This window comes from Plutella xylostella, chromosome 27 (genome assembly GCF_932276165.1).
Source record: "Plutella xylostella chromosome 27, ilPluXylo3.1, whole genome shotgun sequence".
NCBI classification, from domain to species: domain Eukaryota; kingdom Metazoa; phylum Arthropoda; class Insecta; order Lepidoptera; family Plutellidae; genus Plutella; species Plutella xylostella.
This window is the reverse complement of record NC_064007.1, coordinates 1,491,733-1,517,471: the sequence shown is the minus strand read 5'-3', so window position 1 is coordinate 1,517,471 and position 25,739 is coordinate 1,491,733. Positions and strand designations below refer to the sequence as shown.

At 42.3% G+C, this 25,739-nt stretch overlaps 3 protein-coding genes across 3 annotated transcripts in view; 2 read left to right on the top strand and 1 right to left on the bottom strand.

The window, feature by feature from the left end:
* The first annotated feature begins 488 nt into the window (after positions 1-488).
* LOC119691851 (facilitated trehalose transporter Tret1-like) lies at positions 489-5,579 on the top strand. Its single transcript, XM_038110380.2, has 3 exons — positions 489-646; positions 3,702-3,837; positions 4,260-5,579. The coding sequence occupies exons 1-3, from the start codon at positions 548-550 to the stop codon at positions 5,549-5,551; spliced, it is 1,527 nt and encodes a 508-aa protein (XP_037966308.2). The 5' UTR covers positions 489-547; the 3' UTR covers positions 5,552-5,579.
* Positions 5,580-6,524: 945 nt separating this feature from the next.
* Positions 6,525-9,345, top strand: LOC105390874 (solute carrier family 2, facilitated glucose transporter member 8). Its single transcript, XM_048631059.1, has 4 exons — positions 6,525-6,680; positions 7,226-7,361; positions 7,713-7,858; positions 8,132-9,345. Exons 1-4 carry the CDS (start codon positions 6,657-6,659, stop codon positions 9,311-9,313), a joined length of 1,488 nt encoding a protein of 495 aa, XP_048487016.1. The 5' UTR covers positions 6,525-6,656; the 3' UTR covers positions 9,314-9,345.
* A 3,985-nt stretch (positions 9,346-13,330) lies between these two features.
* LOC105390881 (lysine-specific demethylase lid) overlaps positions 13,331-25,739 on the bottom strand; it is a 34,842-nt gene continuing 22,433 nt past the window's right edge. Inside the window, exons 21-32 of the mRNA XM_048630890.1 lie at positions 22,233-22,403; positions 21,560-21,771; positions 20,622-20,743; positions 19,877-20,019; positions 17,799-17,936; positions 17,412-17,500; positions 16,613-16,730; positions 15,898-16,063; positions 15,295-15,368; positions 14,789-14,903; positions 14,409-14,516; positions 13,331-13,551 (exon numbers count right to left, since the gene is read on the bottom strand). Of these exons, the coding sequence (XP_048486847.1) occupies positions 13,409-13,551; positions 14,409-14,516; positions 14,789-14,903; positions 15,295-15,368; positions 15,898-16,063; positions 16,613-16,730; positions 17,412-17,500; positions 17,799-17,936; positions 19,877-20,019; positions 20,622-20,743; positions 21,560-21,771; positions 22,233-22,403 (1,599 nt within the window). The 3' untranslated portion in view covers positions 13,331-13,408. The remainder of the gene's footprint in view (positions 13,552-14,408; positions 14,517-14,788; positions 14,904-15,294; positions 15,369-15,897; positions 16,064-16,612; positions 16,731-17,411; positions 17,501-17,798; positions 17,937-19,876; positions 20,020-20,621; positions 20,744-21,559; positions 21,772-22,232; positions 22,404-25,739) is intronic.

The following is a 25,739-nucleotide window of genomic DNA, read 5'->3' as shown; positions in this document are numbered from 1 at the left end:
ATTTATAGGACAATACAGGATGTCACAAAAAGGTACGTAGATTGCAAGCCATAGGGGGTCACACTATCGTTACACATCGTTAGGCCTCTCTCACACCGCCACACATCACGCTAAGGTTGCGAGAATAGGTGTCCGAATGTTAAATTGTTTGTACTTAGGTAAATTTGTGTATGAAAACTCGCAAAGTCTAGTACAGAAAACGCACCTACGTGCGTTCACGCGGCATAGGTAGAATGTACGCAACACGCAGCGTGATGCATGACAGGTTGAGAACGGCTAATTTATGGCGGACGACATCTGGTCACAGCAGCGACCTGAAATTAAGAAAACAACACCCTGTACTATAAAAAAATAGTAATATCTAACATTTCCATTAGTGATTGACTGAATTTCGGTGGGTTTTTATGTTCTACTAAGATATTTATCTACCGATAGGTAAAAGATACAATCGCACAGTGATTTTCTAAAATTCGCGGTCTATTTTTGTATCCTGCTTAGATTATGTTTGTCTGATGATTGCCGATGATTATATTATTAGGCTGCGTCTATGCGTTGTCTAAGTGTCCTCTCGGAGGCTTCAGTTTCAGGTCGTGCCACAAAATCGGAGCTGAAAATGGTGAAAGATAAAATATGTATCTTAAAACAGGTATATAAGCGATCTTTTTTATTACTATTTTATTTCAACTTTTAATCGTACATTTAAGATGGTGTAAAACTGCCCCTCTGTTGTAACTATAAGGATCCTGCCCAGAGGGACGTAACTTCACATAACTGCAAGCCTCTTGATCCACTGTGAATTATGTTAGATTTTCCGTATCGTTGTGGTACCTTTTTATATATTTTTTTAATAGATCCTTGTAGTTGTCGCATTTTATACTTCCTTGCTAACATTTAAAATAAAATAAAAAAATAAAAAAAAAAAACACGCACTCACGCCTTGTACTAATGTACTCCCTTGCGGGGTAGGCAGAGGTGCATTGCTGCACCCACTTTTCGCCAGAGTGTTATGTTAGTCCCAATGTAATAGGGGGCGGGCCTATTGCCATTTTACGGGCACATCCAAGACCCGAGAACAAATATCTGTGTTTAAACAAATATCTGCCCCGGCCGGGAATCATTTAAAATAATGTCGTTTTTTTAAATGATGTCCTAAAAAAAACACGCGACAATAAAAGGGGAAATAACGTTTCTAAGTACATATTTCTAAAAATCTATGGAAATACGGTTGTCCGAACCTAAAATATTCTTCTAAACCATTCCTAAATCTCGTAACTACATAATATAAAAGTTCTTAAAAAACCTTTCTAAGTGTAACTTAACTCGATTCTCCCAAGAGCAAGCTGGCTGGAGGCCTAGGAATTTTGGTGGAATGACAAAGCATCTGGATTCTTGATCCATTTGAATGCGCCTTGCTGCTTCCTTAGTCCAAGTGGTCACTGTTTAGCACAACAAGTAAATAACTGTCCCACAAAAATATGTTAAAAGATTAATTGTAGGTATAATTTAATAACCCCGATTTTATGCACTTTTTGCCAATAACTTAGTTATAGCTACTTAAAAGTTATTAACTTCTTTTACGAGAACTCACTTTTTGTTTTAGCAAATAATTTAAAATTTTAATATTGCATTTCTATGGTTTTTAGGGTTTTTTTTTTCAAGAATCTAAATACCTAGCTACAAAAACTATAATTTTAAAACTGCGGTATCTTTGTAATGCCTCTTTAACGTAATGTAACGTAACTCGCAAGTCGCAACTAAGCAATAATTACACACCTCGTCATTTGGTGTTATTATTAATAATAGTCCAAACTGCCTTACATTTCTTAGCAGAGTCTTTAATCTTATTATTATTAAAACTTGTCTTCGCACAGTAGTCACATACACATTTATTTATAGATTTAACTTACTAAGTACGTATACCTATAAGTATTTTCTTCACATAACATTGAAAGTCAGGGCGGAGTAACGATGAATGTTTTCTCTCATACGGATCATACACTCACGGGCAATGAAAAGGTTCCACTCACAAAATGCCGACATCAAACGACTATGACTATTATTTCAACATTTAATTTGTTAAATTAACAAAATATTACTGTTTTTAGTTGGTGATATCCTGATACTCTGTTAAATATACTTCAATTTTGCAGAAGGCGTCAGTAAGCTAGCATTTTCTGTTTAGGAGTAATTTGGTGTTTTTTTTCAGTGGAACCTTTTCATTGCCCGTGAGTGTGAGTGTAATTTCAGGGTTCCGCTCATCTGGTATAATCTTTATTGACCAAAACTCATTTCGCATAACTCGTATGGTCTAAACTTTTTTGGCCGAACCATCACTTTGCCAAGACTTATGTGGCATAAGGCTCGTTTCGTCTAAAACTCTTTAGGCACAATCTTTGAACACCTAAGTTTCGTTTGCTCAAATTAATGTTCGTCTATACCTACTATGTATAATCTTGTTTCTCCTAATGTTATCTTAATATGAATGACGGTCGAATGGCGTAGTGGTTAGTGACCCTGACTGCTATGCCGAAGGTCCCGGGTTCGATTCCCGGCTGGGGCAGATATTTGTTTAAAGACAAATATTTGTACTCGGGTCTTGGGTGTTGATATTTATATTTAATATCTATCTGTCTATGTATTTGTGTAGATATATCAGCTGTCCGATACCCATAACACAGGTTCTGCCTAGCTTGGGGTCGGATGACCGTGTGTGAGATGTCCCCACATATTATTATTATTATTATTATTATTATTAATAAATAATATATTAAGTATGTAGTAAATGTACAAATTGTGGTATTTTTCTCCTACATCCCGAAAATCACGATATTGTATGATCAAAAAATCGTCAGTTAACGACCAATATAATTATTACAAACCCCATGAGATCGAAACCTAAAAATAGGTGCGACGACGAGCAAAGCGAGGAGGAGCGTGTTAGGTGCACATATTCATCAAAACCAAAGCGGAGCGCAGCGAAGTGGAGCGAAGCGTTTTTCAAACAGCGGAAACAATACAAGGCACCAGTTTGCGCTATGTAGGGAGACGCTCCGTCAAAGTTATAGCCAAACGAATATTATTAATATGGAAAACCTATGCCATAGCATTATTAGGCTATTCAAGATTTGGCCATACCATTATTAGGCTAAACAATTTTATGCGAAATAACTTTTTACTAAACGAGATTTATGCCATACGATTTTCGGCGTAACGAGACTTTGACCAAACGTTACTATGCAATACGAGATTAGGCAAAAAAATCTTATGCCAAAAAAGGTAGAACCGTAATTTCACTATAGTGTTGCCCTGATTTTGCGAATAACATTTGTACCAATGACAAAGTTACGAGTATTTCATGATTCGATTCCCTCGATTTACTTTCACCCCCTCCGTGTGTGGGGTCCACCAACCCGCACTAGGCTGGCGTGGTGGACTTGGACTAGACCTAAAACCCTTCCTTCATTGGAAGGAGACCCAGCAGTTTGGACGTGATGGGTTGTGATGATGATGATTCCCCCTCTTCAATACAATACAATAAGTATAGTTAATTTAATATAACAAACACACACGCACACACCATAACAAATAAAGAGTAAGCACGCCTATTGGCCTTATCGTTAAAGCGATCTCTTCCAAGCTACCTTTGAGTGAATGAATTAAAGACTTATGCAGTAAATGAGGATCATTTCTCCTCATTCCAGTTCTGGGTGGCGATGGGCATCGTGTTCAACATCGTGGCGGTGGGCGTGACGCTCAGCTTCCCCTCGAGTCTGCTGCCGGCCCTCAGGAGCCCTGACTCCCCAATACAGGTGGACCTGAACACTGCCTCTTTGCTTGGTAAGTTATTTTTTGAGTTTTTGTGAAGATTTTGGATTGTAAACAGTATATATAGAACAGTGGAAAGGTAGAAATGTAATTAGTTACATAAGTAAAGGAGGCATACTGTACCCTCTATAACTATATACTATTACCCTGATTACAACTACCGAGTAGAGTGGCCAAGACAGTGTCCTCGGCCGAGCACTCGGTCTATTGCTAGCCGTTCATTGGATGAGGACCAGGTCTATAATTTGCTTAGAGCGAAACTAGCAAAGTATGAACATTCAGCTTCCTAAACCGATAGGCCTACAAAAACCTACAAGTAGTATATTTTTTACCTACTGCGAATGCAATCATTATAAAATTTACATATAACTTAAATAACATTTATAATTGTATTCACCTTACTCTCTTACTCACCACACACAATCTCATTCCAGCTTCAAGTCCGGGCATCGCATCCCCAATCGGCTTCATCGCCGCCTCCGTTCTGATGGACGCGGTGGGGCGGCGCGCCGCGCACGCGCTGTCCCTGCTGCCCTCCGCCGCCGGCTGGGGGCTCATCTACTGGGCACCCAGCGTCTCCTGGCTCATCCTCGGCCGCATGTTGTGTGGCCTCACCGCCGGCGCCTCCGTCACGCTCGGATCCGTCATTATTGGGGAGTACAGCAGCCCTAAATACCGAGGAGTCTTCCTCAGCATGAAAACAGCAGCTGTTTCTGCCGGCGCGATAACCTTGCATGCTTTTGGACACCACTTCCACTGGCAGACTGTAGCCCTCATTGCACTGGGTCCAGTATTCCTGTCCATCTGCAACACCCTGACCTGGTCAGAAAGCCCCTCGTGGTACGCCGCTAAAGGCAGATACGCTGAGTGTGAGACCGCGTTCTACGCCCTCCGAGGAACAGATGAAGACGCTGTCAGAGAGTGCGAGGCGCTTGTCCACGCGCAGAAGAAGAGGATATCCCAGATACCTGAAACAGTCACTTGCGGTAGCACTGTAGCGGGTTTCTTCAAGAAGTTCACCAGGAAAGACTTTTTGATGCCTGTGTTTGTTGTTACTATTGCCTTCCTGATGTCGGAGGCTTGTGGGCGGCACGCGTTCCCGGCGTTCGCTCTGGACTTCATCTCGGACATCAGCGGCGACCCAGCGCGCACCTTCCTCTACACGATGGTGATGGACGGCATCACTACCACCAGCTCACTCTTCGCACTCTACCTGAACAAGGCCGTGAAGAGAAGAACCCTGATATTCTTTAGCGGCATCAGCTCTGTAGTCATCCTTTTAACCGTGAGCTCGTATTTATACCTGGTGAATTGGGGCGTGATCTCGCGGGAACGGTCGTGGGTGCCTCTATCACTGATGGTGGTATACTTCGTGGTGTCGAACCTGGGCGCCACCAGCATCCCTCTGATGCTGCTGGGCGAGCTGGTGCCGCTGGAGCATCGGGCGGTTGGGACAGCCGTCTGCGGGGTCACCGTGTCGATAAACCTTGTCTCCGTGATGCAGGCGACTCCTATGCTCATGGCCACTATCGGCACGCACGGGACCCTGCTCTGCTTCGCGTCGGTGATGGTGGTGACCCTGCTGATACTCTACCTCACCCTGCCCGAGACTCACGGCCGCACTCTCCAGGAGATCGAGGAGTTCTTCAAGTACGGGAAGACGGTGGATGAGAAGTTGAAGTTGGATGATGTTGAGGTGAAGACGAAAATGTTGCGGGAAGTTTAGAGAAGATTGAGTGAGGACGTTGCAGTGTTATAATTTGTTATGTTACCATTAAGTACTTTTATGTCTTTGTTTCAAACGAGGCTATTATGGACTATATCTGTGAATATGTAAACAAAATTTGCTCGTCAGTTTTTGCCTGGCTGAGCCGTAGAAATTAGGATTTAGGTTAAGTATAAGAATACTGTTTGGGATTAAGCACCTATAAGTTTAATGTTAAGGCAAAAAGTTTGTGTTTAATGTGCCGAAATAAATGAATGACTGTGATATTTATTTAAAATGTGTCAAATGTTTTACTTACTATAATACCTTCTCAGGCTTATTTTCCTCTTCCCTATATGGCCTAAATCAGCCAGTGGCCTTCTACTACTCGATATTTTGAAACGAGCAAGCATGGCTTTCCCGATTGTTCCATGTCACATAGGGAAGGTCGTGTTCGGGTGGTAAGGACTCTTCTGAGATTTGGTTGCGTAAGTAAGAAGAGGTAACTATGTAATTACCTAAATGTGAATAGACTAGAAAAGCTTGGGGCCTTACTATTAAAGTACGGTTTTAAACAGATAGAATTATAATAATACCTACCTATAGTTACCGTCATTCACTCACTCTGACAGTAGTCAGGTTTCTGTACACAAGACTGTACCTGTAGGTTTAAGTCAAGGGTTTATTTAAGTTAGGTAGGTAGGTAAGTAATTATTACTTACTACGGAAAAAGATATAGGTACCTAAGTAATAGTAATAAGTATGAATCTAGTAAGTACTTAGCTTAGTAGTTACTAAATTACTTCGGTAGCCGGTTAGGAAACTTTCCCAAAATCACCCAGTCTAATCTACCCAGGCATTCGATAACCATCTCATCTACCTACTTACCTGTCTTTAGGTGAGTAGGTAGTTAAATACGTAATTTAACAATGTGACTTGATTTTCGCATTACTATCTAATCAGTTCTGATCGTTACAATTGTTTTTATCAAGATATTGTATTGGTCATTACGATTAGTGTACATAACAATATTGACATGAGTGCTTCTTTAGCACCGATCTGTGATTCTTTTAGTAATAATTTCATTTAATTTAAATTAAGTTAACTAATCTACTTTTTATACTAAATGACTTCGCCTCTGTTGCGACAGGTAAGTTAATAGATTACAGTATTATTCAGGAAGATAATGTTCCTTTTTCTGATTTGACTAAATATAGCCAGTCATGCTCAACCACATCGCTGCAGTTTGTAGCAAACTAACGTAAAAGTCCAAAGAATTTGTGTGAATAACTCTTATTCACTCCGCTATAATCCGATAAAATATATCGTAAGTATGTAATAACCTTCCCAACAAAACTTATCTAATTAGGGGCAATAAGATACACAGGACAAGGTTTGTTATAACTACATTAGTCAGTCTCTACTCAAATCCATCCAACCCAACACTGATTCCACCAACCTATTCCTACGCCAAACTGTATGAGTGTGGCACTAGACCGTGGAACTTTGTTTAACATGGAGGAGGCCTTGACCCTGCAGTAAATATATAAAGGGGTCCACCAACCAGCACTGTGCCCGCGTGGTGGACTAGACCGAAATCCTTCCTTCACTGAAAGCAGACCTGTGCCCAAGCAGTGCAGACGAGATGGGTCGTGATGAAGTATACATAAGCTGATGATGGTAGTATGATTGCAGGTGTTCGTGGCAGCAGCTATATGCCTCAACACGCTGGGCCACGGCGCGGGGCTCGGCTACTCGGCCGTGCTGGTGCCGCAGCTGCAGGACGAGTCGTCGCCTATACCGGTCACGGCTAACATGGCTTCTTGGATCGGTGAGTGGATACTACAATGACCGATAAGAACCTCCAGATCAGATGTATTGTTAACTTCTTCGCAGCGAGTTTTTAACGAACCCTTAGCTAAGCCTGTGTGTGCTATAAGTACCTATATAGTTTGTCACCAACTTGTGCTGAAAGTGAAAGGATTGGAACAGGTGATTCGTCACGGATGTTTCAGCCCCGCCTCTCCGTTTGACATAGCATAGATCACGTTATAGGTAGGTATATCTCAGCTCTTGAGCAATCTAGGCTTGCAAAAAGAGGGCATGTTTAAAATTTCCACTCCTGAAACCAGCAGTTTTAGTTCCTCTTATTTGTAGCTAATGACGATGTTTATGTTTCCAGCGGCAGTCACGGCTCCGTCGCTGATCGTGGGCAACTCCCTGTCAGCCTCCATCATGAGCATACTCGGCCGCAAGATCACCACCTACATCATGTCTGGAGGCGCTATCGTGGGCTGGGCCGCTCTGCTACTGGCACCCAATTTTGAGGTGAGATTGTATAGGTACTTGTGTAGTTAGCCAAGTGTCATTTTGGAAGGCCAAGTGGCCTTGCTTGTTGATAAATTAATAACTCTACGTGCTTGCGAGTTGATAGGTGCAGAGAATGGTAGGTACCATGACAAGTCTTTTCGCGTGCCAATATAGTCAGCTAGCTACTGGTTGTTGTTGCTATTGTTGTTACCGGTAGGCATATATCTACATTCTACAGCCAGTCAGAGACATCTACCGCAATGTTATATCTTCACATCACCTTTGTTCCAGTTCATCATCATCGGGCGCATCCTGCAGGGCGTGTCCTTCGGCATGGCGATGCCTCTCCGCTCCATCGTGCTGGGCGAATACACCAGCCCCAAGTACCGGGGCACCTTCCTCACCACCATCTCCCTTGGACAGACATTCGGCATCCTGTTCGCACATTTCACAGGCACTCTCTTCCATTGGCAAATCACCGGGTTAATTATAACAGGGTTCTTCTTCATCAGCCATATCATGACGATCTACTCCCCTGAGTCTCCAAGTTTCTTGGCTACTAAAGGCAGGTTTGAGGAGTGCAGACAGGCTTTCCACTGGCTTAGAGGGTATGAAGAAGAGGCAGAGCTGGATGATCTGATAGAAACGTGTTTGTTACTGGAAAAGGACAGGATTGAAGAGAGCACGCTTCACAAGAGAAGCTTCAGGGATCGCTTTCAGATGATAACGAAGCCAGAGTTCTACAAGCCCATCGTTGTGATGGCGCACTGCTACAATCTTGGGCAAGTCTCTGGCAGCACTATACTGGCCAACTACCCGCTACTGCTACTCGGTTCAGTTCTCGTCCCAGGGTCTAATGTTAAATTCTGGATGATTGCGTTGGACACGCAACGACTATTGACCAATATTGGAGCAGTCTTCATCATCAGCAAGGTGAAGCGGAGAACTATGGTCATATCCGTCGCGTCTCTGAGTGCATTCAGCATGTTTTGCATATCCGCTTACGTTTACTTAAGACATAACTCTATGCTGCCTTACGATGCAGCGTGGATCCCCATATTACTCCTCAACATCCAAGTATTCTGCATAGGCATGGGGATGGTGCCGCTACCAGCTATAATAGCTGGGGAAATCTTCCCATTGGAGTACAGAAGTATAGGTTCCAGCTTCAGTTTGATATCGAACGCGTTGCTAATGTTTGTGGCGTTGAAGACTTTTCCGCTCTTGGTGGAATACCTCGGTATGCATGGGAGTTACTTGCTGTACGGTTGCTTCACGTTCTACAACGTGGGTGTGATCTACTTCCTGATGCCGGAGACTCGCGGGAAGACTCTTCAGCAGATCGAGGATGAGTTCAGGGGGCGGCCGCTGAAGGCCCACGAGATCAGGGAGAGACAGTCGCTGCAGAATGACGAGCTCTACCAAAGGAAAATGTCTCTGAGAAAGGCGAGCGTTCATAGTATTGCGCTTTAGGAAGATTTGGTTTTTATATTATAAAGTCATGTAAATCATGGGTTTAATACTTTTAATAAAAAATGTGTGCCTTTCTGATTTCAGCTTCAGTTGAGAAGGGTTGAGATTTTTTGTATAGTAGTTAATTATCTTTAAAGTATCCAAAGAAATATTTAATTTGTAAAGAAAGTAGTCTAATGTTTCTTACGTTTCTAGTCAGTGTTTGTTGTAAGGAAACTATTTTGGATATTCATTTTATTATAATATTTAGATAGGTACCTAAGAATAGGAGATAAGTAATAAATTTGTAATTGTAATGAGATATAACTAGTTATTAGGTTAGTTGATAAATATTCAAATCACACAGGGTGGAATTTTATACAGGCTCATCCGACAAACAAACTAATAGAATTTCGCCCCGTATACTATATGATGTGTAATCGTTACATTAATGGCCAGTTTCTCCATAACTATATCTACCAATAAAACTGGTAATATCACACGATTTTAACTAATTTTGTATTTTTTTTGGTCCAAACTGATATGAATGAAACTAACTACCAGTTAATAGATTATGCCTACAAATGAAGGGAAACGAACGGATAGTGAAAAAACAAAACCAATAAAGTAAGTTTTCTATAATTTTCTATATTATTTGGTACACAATACTCTCTTGGCCTGTCCAACCATACGCGGAGACATCAGCCACATCTTGTGTCTCTTTACAAAACTAAACGACAAAATAATGACTGTTATACGATCGGCGTGTCTGTCCGCGGCTCGGCTCTCCCGTACAGGTGAACAGGCTCTCAACATACACTTAATTTACTGTACAACAATTACTTTCATACAAATATTACCCCGAGTGCGTTCTACATGCTTAAAAACTTTATACCTAAATCAATATAATAACGCTTGTTTAGCAGATAGAGCACACCCGGTTTCTTAAATGTCTAACGTTGAATTAATAAAACAGATCAGGCAAAGCTCCTCAACCCATACAAGTCCAAGCAGAGATCAGTTAAAATATTTGTAAAAAAAACATGGCTTCCAACGACAATATACAGCCATGAACTTAAATCTAAATTATATACTGGTAATTTTGAAGAGTGGCTTTTGAACTTGGGCATTTTATGTTTTTGAAAAATTCATTAATTTTGTACGTACTTTTTAATAGGCTTTAAGTATGTGTACGCTGATATATTTTATTCAAATTGAGCGATACACACACTTAAGGCACGGGCTATTTTTAAATCCAAAACATAATACTAGTAAAAAATTAAAATGTCGAAAGCAAAACCCACAATACTCATCAAACTAAAAATAACATACTTTTGTGATAATTTTAATAATTAAACTGAACTTTTCAACTTACATTAGAATACAGACGCAAACACACAAGGCTAACAAACGTCAAATTTTAATTAAAATTGGACTAACATTACACAATGGCTACCGGCCGCGGCCGGCGACTTTACATTTTATTTATAAAAAAATATCGGTTTCCGATCAAAACCCTACTACGGTTTGCTAAATTCATTTACTTCACAGATATCTTGTGCCCTTCGCGCGTCCAAAACAGTTAAGCATTCTACCATTACTTACAATTTAAAACATTTCATATAGCCTGCACAACTATTGTTGAGAACTTTGCAGTAACATAAAATCATGCATGGGTCCAATTTATGTCAGTTTGCACGTGACTATTATAAAAACTAGTAACTATAATACATAAATAATTAGAAAGAAATAGTTTAAACACTACGATTAACAGTAGGTGTTGCCTGTTAAAACCATTATAATCTGCTTAAAAAGTCTTACAAGTTACAGCACATACATACAGAAATAAGGACTACATATTTACAACTTATGCCTAGGATCAATCTATACGTTCAAGAATATGCATTCTTTCGTTTAATATATTTTTGTCTTTGATGTTGTTTTCAATTTCCTCTCGGCCAAATAGATATCAACAATTAGGTACTTTGTTTTATTCAACAAATACTTAAGTTTTAATGATTCTAGTTACTAATACTAGTCAGTGAAAAAGATCACCGGCCAAATATAGTTCACCAGAAATATTTTTTTAATATTTAAATTTAGATGTTTGACAAATCCGAAGAGTTTTCACTATTTTTTTTATTAAGTAATTTATAAAAATCACCGCCCAAAATGCGATGTTACAAATATTTTCCTATAATTTCTCTATTATTTACAAAATCTACCTTCACATTAGAAAAGGATAGATTAAGTTATAAAGGCATTCTCTATTTACCAATTTATATACATTGAAATAAATGTTAACTGAGCATTGTACAACAATTTAAATTATTGTTATTCATCGCTTGGGATTCCCCACCTAGTTAAAACAATATACTTCAATGTAATGTATCAATATCGTAAATTTCATTTCTTTTTTTAAATCTTGTCACGCAGTTAGATTGATCTTACATACAAATATATATATCTATTACACGAATGGGATAATTTCTTCTAAACACTCAGATTGTATGAAATGGAACAACAATATATTCAAAATTTAACATTACAACGTGAACTATAGCGATGGAAACGGCGATACATCGAAATACTTATGTATTTATTTAATGAAATTGTCATCCAAAAATAGACCCTGACACTTTCCATTTATGTCCGAGTCATGTGCGAAAAGCCCTAAGTAGAAACAGAATTCATATTAAAGACCGTTTGAATTTATACTTTAAATTCGGTGCATTGGTCGCTGGTAGTTTTTGGAAATCGCGAAATCTGATATAATAACTTAGAAATTGGCCTTGAATACCTATATTCATGTATGAAAATAAACAGGTTAGTTTTCCCCGCATAAACATACTTCAAATGGTTTTATCTAGTCACACTATATTTACGTCTTGCGACAAATCACAAGGACAGAATCGCGAAAATGATAATAATCAAAAACAAAAAACGACAACGATCTAATCTGTTAAGGTCCGTTGTGTGACTGTCACACATTTGTGCCGTGCTGATCTCAGCTACACACGTTTGTATATCTATCAAATTAGGCGGCGAAAATGTATGTATGTTACAAGTTTAATATCCGACCCATTCAAAATGTTATGTGTATACTTTTTGCATCGATTTGAACTTGCTAAGTTTATCAATAGTGTAGATTTTTTATCTGAAGCAATGACATGACATAATGCATGCAAAAAGGGTCATACATAATAATAATGTTCTTATTCCACATGGCGGACGAAAAGGCGAAACTGTTAATTTATCATAAAGTGAGGACTGCAACTGCGATTACGGTGACCGTGCCAAAGGTATATTAAAGCTTAATTCACATGCAGTAAGTATCTTATTCACTTGTGTGATCGACACACTGCTATGAATAAGTGACAAAAAGTTTTCATTTTCAGGGTTATTTTATATTATATTAGAAAAAAAATACAAAACAGAATTACAGTCAGGGATACAGTCGAAAATGCAATTATCATCCCAAAATGAATCTATGGCCGATTTTGATGACAAAAATCCTATATTAGGCCTAAACAATACATTTAATGATGATGATGATATCATCTTAACAACAAACTCCGAAACGCAACACATTTCTATCTATGCATCTGACTCCTAGCACATCCCTTATCCATAATCTTAACCCAAGTTTAAACTATACCAACACAAATTTATCATTAAACGATCGAAAGAAACTACGAACCTTAGTGGAGTTTAGACTACTGCAATAGTTATTGCCAGTCTAAACACCATCTGATAACACAGCATAGGGTGGTGTTTAGTTTAAGCAATTGGTTAGGTCTTTAAAACATTCTTGACAAAATGAATGAATGGGTTTTGAATTCTGAACACAGTACGTCGTATTCATATTTAAACATATCAACATAAAGGTGTGTTATTTGCTGTTATATATTTATCGCAAGGTGCTAGTTGCAAAGAAACCTTCAGACCAATAAATGAACTATTTCATATAGCCAGCCAAAATTCTACTTTTGCAGCAAGTGTTGCTTACCCCTATGTCTGTGTATTAATTAAACCTCCAAAACTCGTCCTTCGATCCTATCCTTCTACTCTTGTTGCTGGCTCCTGTCTCCAAAACTGATCCTTCGATCCTACCCCCTAGTCCTGTTGCTTGCTCCTCTGCGCGCAGGCCCCGCAGACGTAGTCATCGTCCTCACGTAACGCCGCTCGCGATAACCCCACGCAGTGCATGTGGAACCACTGCTCGCAGCCGCCGTCGCATTGCACCCAGTCCACTTTACCTGCGGGGGGGGGGGGTAGAAGGTTAGTTGTTGTTGCGTGGTTTAGGGCTAATTTTTTAGTGGCTAGATAAAAGATATCTGGGGAATCATTGTGAGGCTGTCGCGTCTGTTGAATGTAGGTCATGGTAGGTGCCATTAGAGAGTAACAAAAAAACACACACGCACTCACGCCTTGTACTAATGTACTCCCTTGCGGGGTAGGCAGAGGTGCATTGCTGCACCCACTTTTCGCCAGAGAGAGAGAATAGGGGGCGGGCCTATTGCCATTTTACGGGCACATCCAAGACCCGAGAACAAATATCTGTGTTTAAACAAATATCTGCCCCAGCCGGGAATCGAACCCGGGACCTTCGGCTCTGTAGTCAAGGTCACTAACCACTAGCCATTCGGTCGTCAAGAGAGTGACAGGAATAACTTAATACCTCAGATAACAATAAAATCCTATTGATTTATGTATGGTGCACTTAGTTATGCAGTTGACCAAACCAGGATTATGATACCAGTACATCGATACATGGCCATGGCTTCGTCTATCTGTCTATCTATCAGCGCCCATTATTGTCAGTCTAAAGATGGCAGTTGATGAATGGGGTTTCCAAGACCAGGTCGCCAGTGTTGATGGGACTCGGGACAGATAACGGTAGCATTCACCAGTGGGTCTGAGACAGCTGGCACGCTGACCAGCGACCCTCAGGTAACCAGTATCGCTTGGACTCGGGACAGATGTCAATAGCTCGGATAACCAGCATATCTTGGACTGTAGGTAGCTCTATGTAACACTCACCAGTGCGTTTGAGGCAGCTGGCCTAGTGTAACCAGTATCACTTGGCCCCGTAGACAGTAACATTAGCACTCACCAGTGGGTCTGAGACAGCTGGGCGCCGCGCAGTCCTCGTCATCTGATGAATGAGACGAGGAACTCGAGTGCGCGGAGGGGCTGCGCGGGGCGCGCGCTCGGCTCGCGGCTGTCAGAGATAATTATGATTGTTAGCATAGTGGACATTGATATCCATTAGTAAATATTATAAACGTGAAGTTTTAAGCATCGACAGAATTCTCCATCACGAGCTAGACCTATTCTGACCTTTCACCACGACAAACGCTATTTATGTTCTATTTATTCGCGTTTGTCAACGACACGCAAAGATGAACCCAGCAAGAATGTCTGTATTGGTTGATATCACACCTATTGTCTTTATTAATATGAAATAACAATAGTTATAAATAATGTTCATACCTTTAGCTTGCGGCTTGGCGGGCTTGGGTCTCGTGGCGGGCGCCGCCCCGCGCTTGCGCCGCTCCTGCCGCGCCATGTAGTGCTTCCTCATCATCAGGCCCGATGTGGACATGCCCTGGGGGTGGGGGGAGTAGGGGTTAGATGGCAGGGATACATGTTGGAGAACAAAGGTGACATAAGAGGCAATGAAGGAACGATTAGCTAACAACTAATCTGATTGGTTTGAAATTCTTTCAGCACGGTGATAAACTCTAGTTCAGCTCTGATGTTTGTCACCGAATGATGTGGTAAATGAGTTCTTGAATGGAGACCACGAACTAGGTATGGGATTGGACGCTTCTCAAAACTTAATTCATATGGCCGGTTGGATGAGTTAGGCCGATGACAGAGAGGCTTCTGGGATACATGGTACATGGCACAAATTTTACTAAAATGTTATATGAGTAACAAAGGCACATAATTATTGTATTTTAATAGTATAACTAAGATGAATGCGAGGTCCATACCTGTTTTCTATTTAAGTAGTTGGTTGTGGTTGAGTTTCCACGTTTCACTGTTGCTTTTGGTGCTGCTGTAGGTCCTGAAAATAAGTGAAAATATTAGTATGCAACACAACAGCATTTTATCCCATAATAAATTACAAGGTAGACTCATATTTCTTTTAAATTTTGAATACTTAGTCTTTGTTACAAACTGTAACGTCTAGCTAACGCGTACTTGGGGATATTTACCATGAAATCTTCTCCATTCTTTCACCCACATACAGCTAAATAACTCACCTTTGTGCCCCGAATGTTGCGCCTTCCCCGCGGCGTGTATCTTCAACGTGGCGCGCTGCTGGAGCGACCCACAACGACGCCCAACATCATGCCACATTATAGCTCATAAGTCCGCCATTTTTCATCCGATCTTCTCCATTCTTTCACCCACAGATAGCTAATTAACTCACCTTTGTGCCCCGAATGTTGCGCCTTCCCCGCGGCGTGTGTCTCCAACGTGGCGCGTTGTTTGAGCGGCGCGCGTCATCTTGCCACATTATCGCTCATAACTCCACCATTTACCACCTGATTTCATCCATTCTTTCACACACAGATAGCTAAATAACCCACCTTTGTGTCCCGAATGTTGCGCCTTCCCCGCGGCGTGTGTCTTCAACGTGGCGCGCTGTTTGAGCGGCGCGCGGCGGCGGCCCGCGTCGAGGCGCGTGCGGCGCGTGCGCGCGTCGCGACACGCGTAGACCACGGACCACATGTGCGCTTGCTCGTCTAGGGTCACCTGGGTGAGAGAAAAAGAGTCGTTTTAAATGCAAATAAACTATTGATTTATGGTTTAGGGACCTGTTGGAATAACCACCTGCTAGATGGCCAGATATCTCCTGGAAAATAATGGGAAGGAGTCAGAGCTCATTTCCTAAGCTACGGAGATAAATTCAAAGCCAAGACATCTTCGAGATGATCTTTATTCTATTCGAGAGAGCCAAGTGCAGGTCAGCACACACCACAGAGAATAGAATAGATTACCTTTATCTCTAGAGAAAATTTCAAAAAATATCCGAGAATTTTGCAATTAATAAATGGCCTAAAGGGGCCTACTCCCAACAAAGGATGACAGATCGCTCACCTCCAACAGATTCCCCTCCAGCATGAGCTGCTCCAGCTTGTGCAGCAGCCCGGGGGGCGCGCGGGGGGCGGGGGGACGCGCTGTATGTACACACACACTCACCTCCAACAGATCCCCCTCCAGCATGAGCTGCTCCAGCTTGTGCAGCAGCCCGGGGGGCGCGCGGGGGGCGGGGGGACGCGCTGTATGTACACACACACTCACCTCCAACAGATCCCCCTCCAGCATGAGCTGCTCCAGCTTGTGCAGCAGCGCGGGGGGCGCGCGGGGGGCGGGGGGACGCGGGGACGCGCTGTAAGCGTGTTCTACGCTCGCTGATGATCTGAGAAGTGTACGGTTAATGTTAGCTTCTCTATAATAAAAGGTTATTAAAATTTGGAATTGACAGAAATTCTTAAGATTAGTGCTTATAGTAACTACAGACAATAAAATAACGGAGAAGCAATGTTTATTTGTATAATTATAACAAGGGGTCATTGACATATAAGAGAACTTAATACCGCGATGTAGTTTGCGGGATAGTGACATCTATGTTATTACATGAATAGTGATGTCCTGGTGCCGCTAAGAGATAGGGCGGTGGCGCAGCTCGCGGCGCCACTGCTAGCACCCATCACTGGGCACACCGGAGCTCGACTGCTGATGCAGCCATCCCTACCGGAACGATCCTCGGATCGCCCGGTTGACGCCTTCAGAGACGATGCGTCTCTGATTTCTAGCGCCTGATCAAAAAGTGGCTACTACTAGGGTGGTGTGGTCAGTGACCACATCCACCTGGATCCGGCTCGAAGGACCATGAAAAGGCTTGGTAGCCTTATGATCGGATCGCTGGTAGTAGAAGCAATGTTTATTTGTATAAGAAGAAAGCTTATTAATATGTAAGAACTCTTAATACCGAGATACAGATTCAGGCATAGTGACATCTATGTAAATACATAAAAACTACTTGATAACTGAACAAAGAGATTATGTTATGTAAATAAAATACAGGAAAAATATTTACCTTGCATTTTGTGAGTTCTGTGAATCGTGCGATCTTCCGGTGGCTTTTTTCAGTTCAGCATTTAATTTGTCCGACTTTTCTCTGTTTTCCTGTAAAAAATATAAAGAAGTTAGTAACTGACTATATCAATTTCTTATAGATGGTAGGCATACTTGCATAGGTGCTCCTTTTTATACCGGAAGTAAATGGAATAACTTTTTGACGCGAATCGAAGCTATCACGACAATCACGAGGAAGTGGTTCTTCTTAAAATTCTTATGCGAAAAGATGTAATGTTGCGAGTCTGGTGCCAACGTCGCGGCTGTTGTGCATCGTTGCCGTACATGTTACACGTCATGTTACACGCCATGTCACACGTCGTGTTACGCGTCGTGTTACGCGACTCACCCGCGAGTAGTGCTCGTGGTGCAGGTGGTGCGAGGCGAGCGCGGCGCGCGCGTTGTCCTGCCACGCCATGGCTCGTTCTGTTACGCATTGGAGGGCTTCGCCCTCGGCTAGGCGGACTGGAAGCTTTTGTAGCCAAACCTGGGGGGAGAAACGATGATATGAATACTTAAAATAATAATAAATAACATCAGTAAGGGAGCAAGAAGAAAAGCCAGAGGTGGTCGTGGTCGTCCCGTGCACACACGGCGGGGTAACAGTGGACGGCGAGCTGCGAGCGCAAGGCTTGAGCTGGACGGAAGCCAGAGCGGTTGCTGAAGACGGGACTACTTGAGCTTTTTAAGTCCTATGTAATGTTGACAAATAGCAAAATTTCTTTATTATCGAACAAACAACGTCGTACTCTTCACATCTATACCACACGGATATCTTAGGAAACAAACATACCTACAAAAATACAATAGTAATTGTCTTGCCGGAAGGGCGCGCCGAACAAGACTCGTTATAAATACAGGATGTTAAAAGCGTACTTTTGCAACACCCTATATACCCCCAGCTGTTTACAGTCGCTGGATCGCTTGATCCTTCTGGATCCGGTCGAAGGACCAAATTTAGAGTTGAGTTTCACCGTACAGTATTACACTCTGTTTACAGTCACTGATACTCACAAGGCGAGCCGGCTCGAAGGACCAAATGTAGGCGGAATATCAACAAAAGAGTTTTACAATAATTGATACTCACAAGTAGCGCCAGGATGCTCTCGAGGCGCAGGCGGCATATGAAACTTTGGCAGTTCTTTTCTGTTCTTTTTCCATATGTTTGTGCAGTATCAAAAATAGTATCGAATGCTGTGATAGGCCTTTATTATTACACCCTGTATATAACAGCAGGTACTCACCAGCAGAGCCAGGATGCTCTCGAGGCGCGGGCGGCGCGTGCGACGGCAGTCGGCGCACAGGAACTTGGGCGGCGCGCGCGGGGCGGGCGGCGAGCCGGCTCGAGGGACCAATTATAGAGGGAATAACACTCTAAAGTACTGTGTGTTACAGTCACTGATGCTGGATCAAATGTAGGGTTTAGTTTCACCCTACAGTATAACACTCTGTTTACAACAGCTGATACTCACAAGCAGCGCGAGCCGGCTCGAAGGACCAATTATAGAGGGAATATCACTCTAAAGTAGATTGTTATAGGGTGATACTAAGATAAGGCCGCCTTTTTGTACTGTTTTTATTTTCTAGTTTTATTATTCCATTTTTTTCTCTTCTGGTGCAAATAAAGAGGATTGTATTGTATTGTAAAGTACTCTTGACACTCACAAGTAGAGCCAGGATGCTCTCCATGCGTGGGCGGCGCGTGCGGCGGCAGTCGGCGCACAGGAACTTGGGCTCGAAGGACCTATATGTATACCTAGGTTGACCTATACAGGGTGTTGCAAAATGGGTATACTTAGCCGAAACCTTTTTTCGCGAATTTTTTAATTCTGTTTTCATTTTCTGCCTTAAATATAGCATGCTGCATATGTAGGTTTCGACATTTTTCAACACCCTGTATAACAGAGGTACGAGCGCCTCGAAATTTTTGCATGGGTAGTGCCGGTTTACACCGGAGTTACACCTTACAGTATCACCCTGTATACAACAGCTGGTACTCACTAGTAGAGCCAGGATGCTCTCCAGGCGCGGGCGGCGCGTGCGTCGGCAGTCGGCGCACAGGAACTTGGCGATCCGGCTCGAAGGACCAATTATAGAGGGAATATCACTCTAAAGTACTGTGTGTTACAATGGCTGATACTCACAAGGCGAGCCGGCTCGAAGGACCAAATATAGGGTTGAGTTTCACCCTACAGTATTACACTCTGGGCTCGAAGGAACAAATATAGGAACAAAATTAGTATGTGTGTTCAACAGCTGATACTCACTAGCAGAGCCAGGATGCTCTCCAGGCGCGGGCGGCGCGTGCGGCGGCAGTCTGCGCACAGGAACTTGGGCGGCGCGCGCGGGGCGGGCGGCGAGCCGGCTCGAGGGACCAACTATAGGTAGGACTGTCACCATGTATACAGTATCACCCTGTATACTCACAAGTAGAGCCAGGATGCTCTCCAGGCGCGGGCGGCGCGTGCGGCGGCAGTCGGCGCACAGGAACTTGGGCGGCGCGCGCGGGGCGGGCGGGGAGCCTTCCGGCGACTGCGAGCGGGACTCGCGGGCGGGCGGGACGCAGGAGGCTGGAGGGAAGAGGTGATGTGTTAGTTTATTGTATACTTCATGTTTGGTCATATCTGAATGAATCGCTGTTTCTATAATAGTGGCTACTTAGTAATAAAATAGTTCTGTTGTTAGTGATTCGATAATTTCAAAATAAAATAAATGATGTTTTTATTCTATCGGTGATAAACACAGAAGCTGCATTGGGATTTTAAGCCGTGGTGAAAAGATTTGCCAAGATTAGAATTTCTACGTAAACATAATACGGGCGTTAGATGTTGTTTAGAAAGCCTCACTGAGTAAAAGCGCAGCTTATCCGCTTACTATACCTATTTTTGACACCCCCGTCATAATATACAATTACTACAAACCTAGCATGGGGAACAAGACGTAAACGTCAAGAAACGAGGCCGCGCGATGTGTCGCGTTTTTTAAAATCAAATCTAAGCTGTTAACATCTAGCGGCCCATGCTAGGCATGGTGAAACTAGCCCTATACATTCCTCTCAACTGAAACTAAGAATTGCATTCGTGTGAGTGATCACCAAAAGCATTCGCCGATTACCACTCTACACAAAAATGAATTCTCAGCCTAAGTTGACAGGACTGTACATCGCACCCACCGTGGAACCAGTCCTTGCACAGCTCGCACTGGTTCATCACGCCGTACTGCCGCTTCTGGCACACGCAGAATGTGACGGTCGGGGAGGGGGCCGCTCGGACGTCTTTGCGCATGTTGCGGGATCTGGGGGGAGAGATTGGAGGTTATTATGAGGTTTGTAAGTATTTATAACACGACAGAAAGAAAGGTAGGTGCTGTCGACAGACACGGATGGAAAACTGGTGGTCGTCTGCCCCACTGGGTCTTGGGATGAATAAGAGAAAAAGCATCAGAAAGAAGTTAAATTAACCAACATAGGTAGCTGTTAAACTCTGCAATCTGAAGTGGCATTGATTCGGTGGTGTAAACATTGCACACTTACTAAGCAAGTTTTACTAAGCACTCTAAGATGTGTACAAATCAAGAGCCATTCAATACGTTAATAACTATTACCACTTGTTTTTATATCGGTTGGGTTTCGCTTCGGCCTAGACAACCTTAGGAATCTAGGCTAAGTCTAAGGGTACATTTCTTACCTGGCTTCCTTCAGCAGTTGAAGCTCTCGCTGCTCGGCTTGCTTGAAAGCGGCCACGATCTCAGCCGGCGAGCTCTCCTCGCTGAAGTTCTTGAGGAACAGCCCCGCCTCTAGTGAGGAAGGCTGAGGACCTGGTGCCTCTGAGGTATGTATGCTACATGTAGATGCGACGAGCGAATTGCAAGGTATCTTATATCGACGTTGTTTAACGTTCTTGCAATCAGAATGCCGTATTTATCGCTTTTCTACGTTTTCATATCGCAAATCGCGATATACGGCTACGACACGAAGTAAACATAGTAGATAAATCACAAAAACGATGAGATTCGAACCCGCGACTCTCTACTCACGAAGCGGGCGTCTCCCCAACTAGACCATCACTGCTCGCAACTTTATCGCTAAAAGCCCGTCTATATATTCCTCACCTGGCTTCCTTCAGTAACTGTAGCTCCCGTTGCTCAGCTTGCTTGAAGGCGGCCACGATCTCAGCCGGCGATGACTCCTCGCTAAAGTTCTTGAGGAACAACCCCGCCTCTAATGAGGAAGGCTGAGGGTCAGTCGTGGTGCGGCGCCGGCGCGAGCGAGAGGTGGTTTCCGTGCGCGGGCATAGGGCTTCCATTAGGGAATGCGGCCAGCTCTGTGGAAGAAGGGTCTAGGGTTAGGTTAGGTAGAGGGTTGTATAGGAGAGTAGTTATCGGAAGATGATAAAGATAAACGGCTTTCATCGGCTTCACAGATTTAGGGAAATGACTCCAGGAACTTTACAATGTATGAGCAATGTAGTGTGCCGTGTCATTTTCAAATACATATCTGGAAAGCGAAACGAAGCGAGGGAGGTACATTAATAAAACTTGAACAAAACCTCAAGAGTCGTCAAAGCTATGAAATTTAGCCGAAGCCGTAAATTTTAATAGAGCTTAGTATGCCGAGAGTTCACAGTTTGCTAATTTTGCGCTCACTTACGCACACCTAGCATCTTTCAGCACCGTCGGCGTCGCTTATCAGTGCAATATCTGTCAGATCCATCGAACAAACTATATCAGTTTTGCAATACTACCTTAGCACTTGGTACCCAAAAGTGATAGATAATAAACCTACCTTAGTCAAGAACATGTTCTCGGCGCCCTGCTTCCACTCCCGTGCCGACTGGAGAGCGGCACTCAGCTGTTCCTTCTCGTACAGGGCCACCGGGATGGCTTGACCCTTTTTGACGAGCGCTTCGACTGTGTGGTAGTAGGGGTAGTGGTCTTTGGACTGCATCTCTTCCACCTGTGGGGGGAATGGGGGGTTTAGTTGTAGGTTGAGTTGAGTTTTGGGTAGTAGATAAGATGTGATTCTGTAAGAAATGCATTTATAGGCTCATCCATCCATAAATCAACGATGACTTTTTTTTTATAGCGTTGTCATGTGGAGGATTTTTCAAAGAAATCGCAAGATAATATATAATAATGGCGGTAGTATAATAAGCTACACAAGGCGTGCGTCAGAATAGCGACAGTAGATAACCAGTGCCGCATCAGGTGGGTGGATGCCACCTCATCTGTAGCGGTGTAAGCTGAGGCGCGGGCCTTTTCGGTGCTGGACAACTCATACCATTATATTTTAATTATTCTCAATGTTCTTTTGTTTATTTTAATTTCGTTTTTTCTAATTTATTTTTTGTGTATGTTATATAGGCAGCTTGTTTGTGGAACTCCTTGCCAGAGGGAGTGCGACAGTCACCATCAATGGCAACTTTTAAAAAAAATGTCAGGCATCACTATTTTGAATCATTAGGTTGGCAGGTAAAATAGGTATATATATATATATATATATGTATTTATATTTATGTAGTATTATTTATATATAAGTAGGGGAGACCGGGGCAAGATGAAGTTCGGGGCAGAACGGGAAGTAAGCTTGTGTGCTCGTATAGTAATCGTGTTCGGAGCGGAGATAGTGCCATTTGCAAGATTTTTACTCTCCGCTAGTGCGTCCAAGCAGAGCAAATAGGTTAACACTCGTTTTTGCGTTTCAGAGAGAAAAAACTGATATTGCAAGTGTTTTAGGCGATACTTGTTTCGAAAACTGACGTGCAGACACGTAATTACCTGTATTAATGTATTATTTTAATCCTGAGCTTATTATAGGAGTCCAAAACATTAAATACAAACCAGATTTATTCGCCGGTTAAGTTTGAGGATAAAATTATTTTCATCTTTTTACCTACTTGTGGATTGGGGCAAGATGAACGGGGCATAATGGGATACTATCCCATACTATATAATATACATACTATAATAGAAAACAAATAAAGAAACCTTGGAAAAAAGACTGCAAATAAGATGAAAAAGACATCTGACATGGAAAACCTGCAGAAAAAGCGTCAAACCTTAAGGTAAAAAAAAGAAACAGAATCGGAAGATAGTTCACCCCAAGAAGAGGATGATGACTGTGCTTGCATCTATTGTGGGTACTTATATAATCTGATTCAACCGAAAGTTGGCTCACCTGCGGCGTCTGCCACGGTTGGGCGCTCATGTGCCGGAGTAGATGAGGAAGATGAAGAGGCACACATTTGTCTACCTGATTAAAAAGCGTACTCGTTTTGCCCCACAGCGTTTCCCATCTTACCCCAGTCATGGGGCAAAACGGGAAATTTGCCGAGTTTATGTTTTCATTATTTGCCCAAAAAAGTTCTGTGATTTTGCATGCTACAACGTTTAATTATAATAGAGAAATGTACAATGGTTACCTCTTATGTTTAAGAATGTTACTAAATAGCTTAATTTTCCTTGTATAACGAGTTTTGTCTTAGCTATCTCATCTTGCCCCGGTCTCCCCTATGATGTTATTTTTATAAGTATATTTTATGTTGTAAGTAGTTGTAATCTATACAATGATAATTTAAGGTTAGGTTTAAATCATAGGCTAAGTTCAGTTTGATAATTGTACCTACTCAAATTAGTTAAGGGATCTAATGGCATTTTTCTTTCACCCAGTCGAAGGTTGGCTGGAAGAAATTGCTTTTTGGCAATAAGCCCGCCTTTGTATACGTTTGTGTTTTTTGATTTGTAACTGTTCTCTTTTATGTTTTTATTTGTATGTGTACAATAAAGTGTATAAATAAATAAATAAATAAATTATTTTTGGTGTGTGGTGCTGGACACCGAATAAAGATTTTTTATCTTCATCTTTATAACTGCCCAAGATGCGCCAGGCGTATATTACCTACAGTTGATACGTCACTCCAGGTGGCTTCTCTTTTACACCACAACCTGATACTGATGAAGAGGTTACCTTCTAGGTTCTGCAGCCAAGCCGCAGCATGCTGAGCAGCGGCGTGCAGCGCGTGCGTGCTGGGCAGCGCGGCGTGGAGCTGCTCGCCGGCTGATAGCAGCTGGTGCAGCTCGTCTAGTGTCGTGTGGGAGGAGGCGTCGGAATAGCGCCAGTAGATAAGTGGCCAGGTTGCGCTGGACGTTTGTTAGTTGCCTTAGGGTGAATTCGTCCAAACATCACGTTACACGAGAATAACTATACCGGAATTAAAATTTTACGCGAGTAAATATCTAGGATAAGTACATTTGCATTCTACCAAGTTATACCATAATTAAATTGAATGAACGAGGAACGAAACTGTAATGCAACTAAAATAAAAATAGCTGCGTTTCCAAGCATGCAATAGAAATGACATGCCAACTTAGTTTGAATGGATTATAGTGCCACAATCTTATCTGTTCCGGTGGCGACTTCGCTGTGATCGAATCCAGTGATGCCATCGATTAAGTTTTGCCTATTTCTGGATTAAACGACAATGCATTTCTGCTATTACCTATTGTTATAATTAGGTACATTCATAAGTATAGATAAATCAAAATATAGGGTCGATAGTAAATGAAAGAGGATATAATATATCAAACGACATTTGTTGTATGGAAAATTTGTCCACGGCGAACAGAAATAAAATTAGTTCTGATTATGTTCGGATATAGGAGATTAAGCCCCTGTTCCACAATGTCTGGTTAGTCGCTACCTGTCGGATAAAATACATGCTGTCACTGTCTAAAAAATAATAACAGAAAGTGACAGCATGTATTTTATCCGTCAGGTAGCCACTAACCAGACATTGTGGAACAGACCCTAAATCTAGATTACAATGGTATAGGTAATATATGTGGGTCGTGGGTATAACGAGATACGACTTAAAAAAAACTATTAATTATTATTTTTGAACACTTTATTTAACATTTTTAAAGTAAATAGAAACAAGAGCATACAATTAAAAGAAATTCAGTCAGTGTCCAAAGGTTAATTCATCATCATCATCATCACGACCCATCACGTCCCCACTGCTGGGGCACGGGTCTCCTTCCAAAGGCTAATTGCCAAAAGCAATTTCTTTCAGCCAACTCTTGGTAGGTTGGGAAAACAATGACATGTCATAAATCATCATTATTTCGTCTAAAATCGCTGCAGGTGCGAGAAATTCTTCTTGGTATACTGCATAAGATTTAAAGTATCATGTCATGTCCTCACACCTGTAATCAAAGAAAAATAAAGATTATATACTTTTCATCACGAGTATCACGACTATTCACGACCCATCCCGTCCCCACTGCTGGGGCA

Bases quoted from the DNA above. Each gene is read 5' to 3' on its own strand.
- LOC119691851 (XM_038110380.2), top strand. From the start codon at position 548: ATGCGTTGTCTAAGTGTCCTCTCGGAGGCTTCAGTTTCAGGTCGTGCC. The intron at 647-3,701 runs GTATATAAGCGA...TCCTCATTCCAG, and splicing joins AAATATGTATCTTAAAACAG to TTCTGGGTGGCGATGGGCAT. The intron at 3,838-4,259 runs GTAAGTTATTTT...ATCTCATTCCAG, and splicing joins GAACACTGCCTCTTTGCTTG to CTTCAAGTCCGGGCATCGCA.
- LOC105390874 (XM_048631059.1), top strand. From the start codon at position 6,657: ATGACTTCGCCTCTGTTGCGACAG. The intron at 6,681-7,225 runs GTAAGTTAATAG...GTATGATTGCAG, and splicing joins CTTCGCCTCTGTTGCGACAG to GTGTTCGTGGCAGCAGCTAT. The intron at 7,362-7,712 runs GTGAGTGGATAC...TTATGTTTCCAG, and splicing joins TAACATGGCTTCTTGGATCG to CGGCAGTCACGGCTCCGTCG.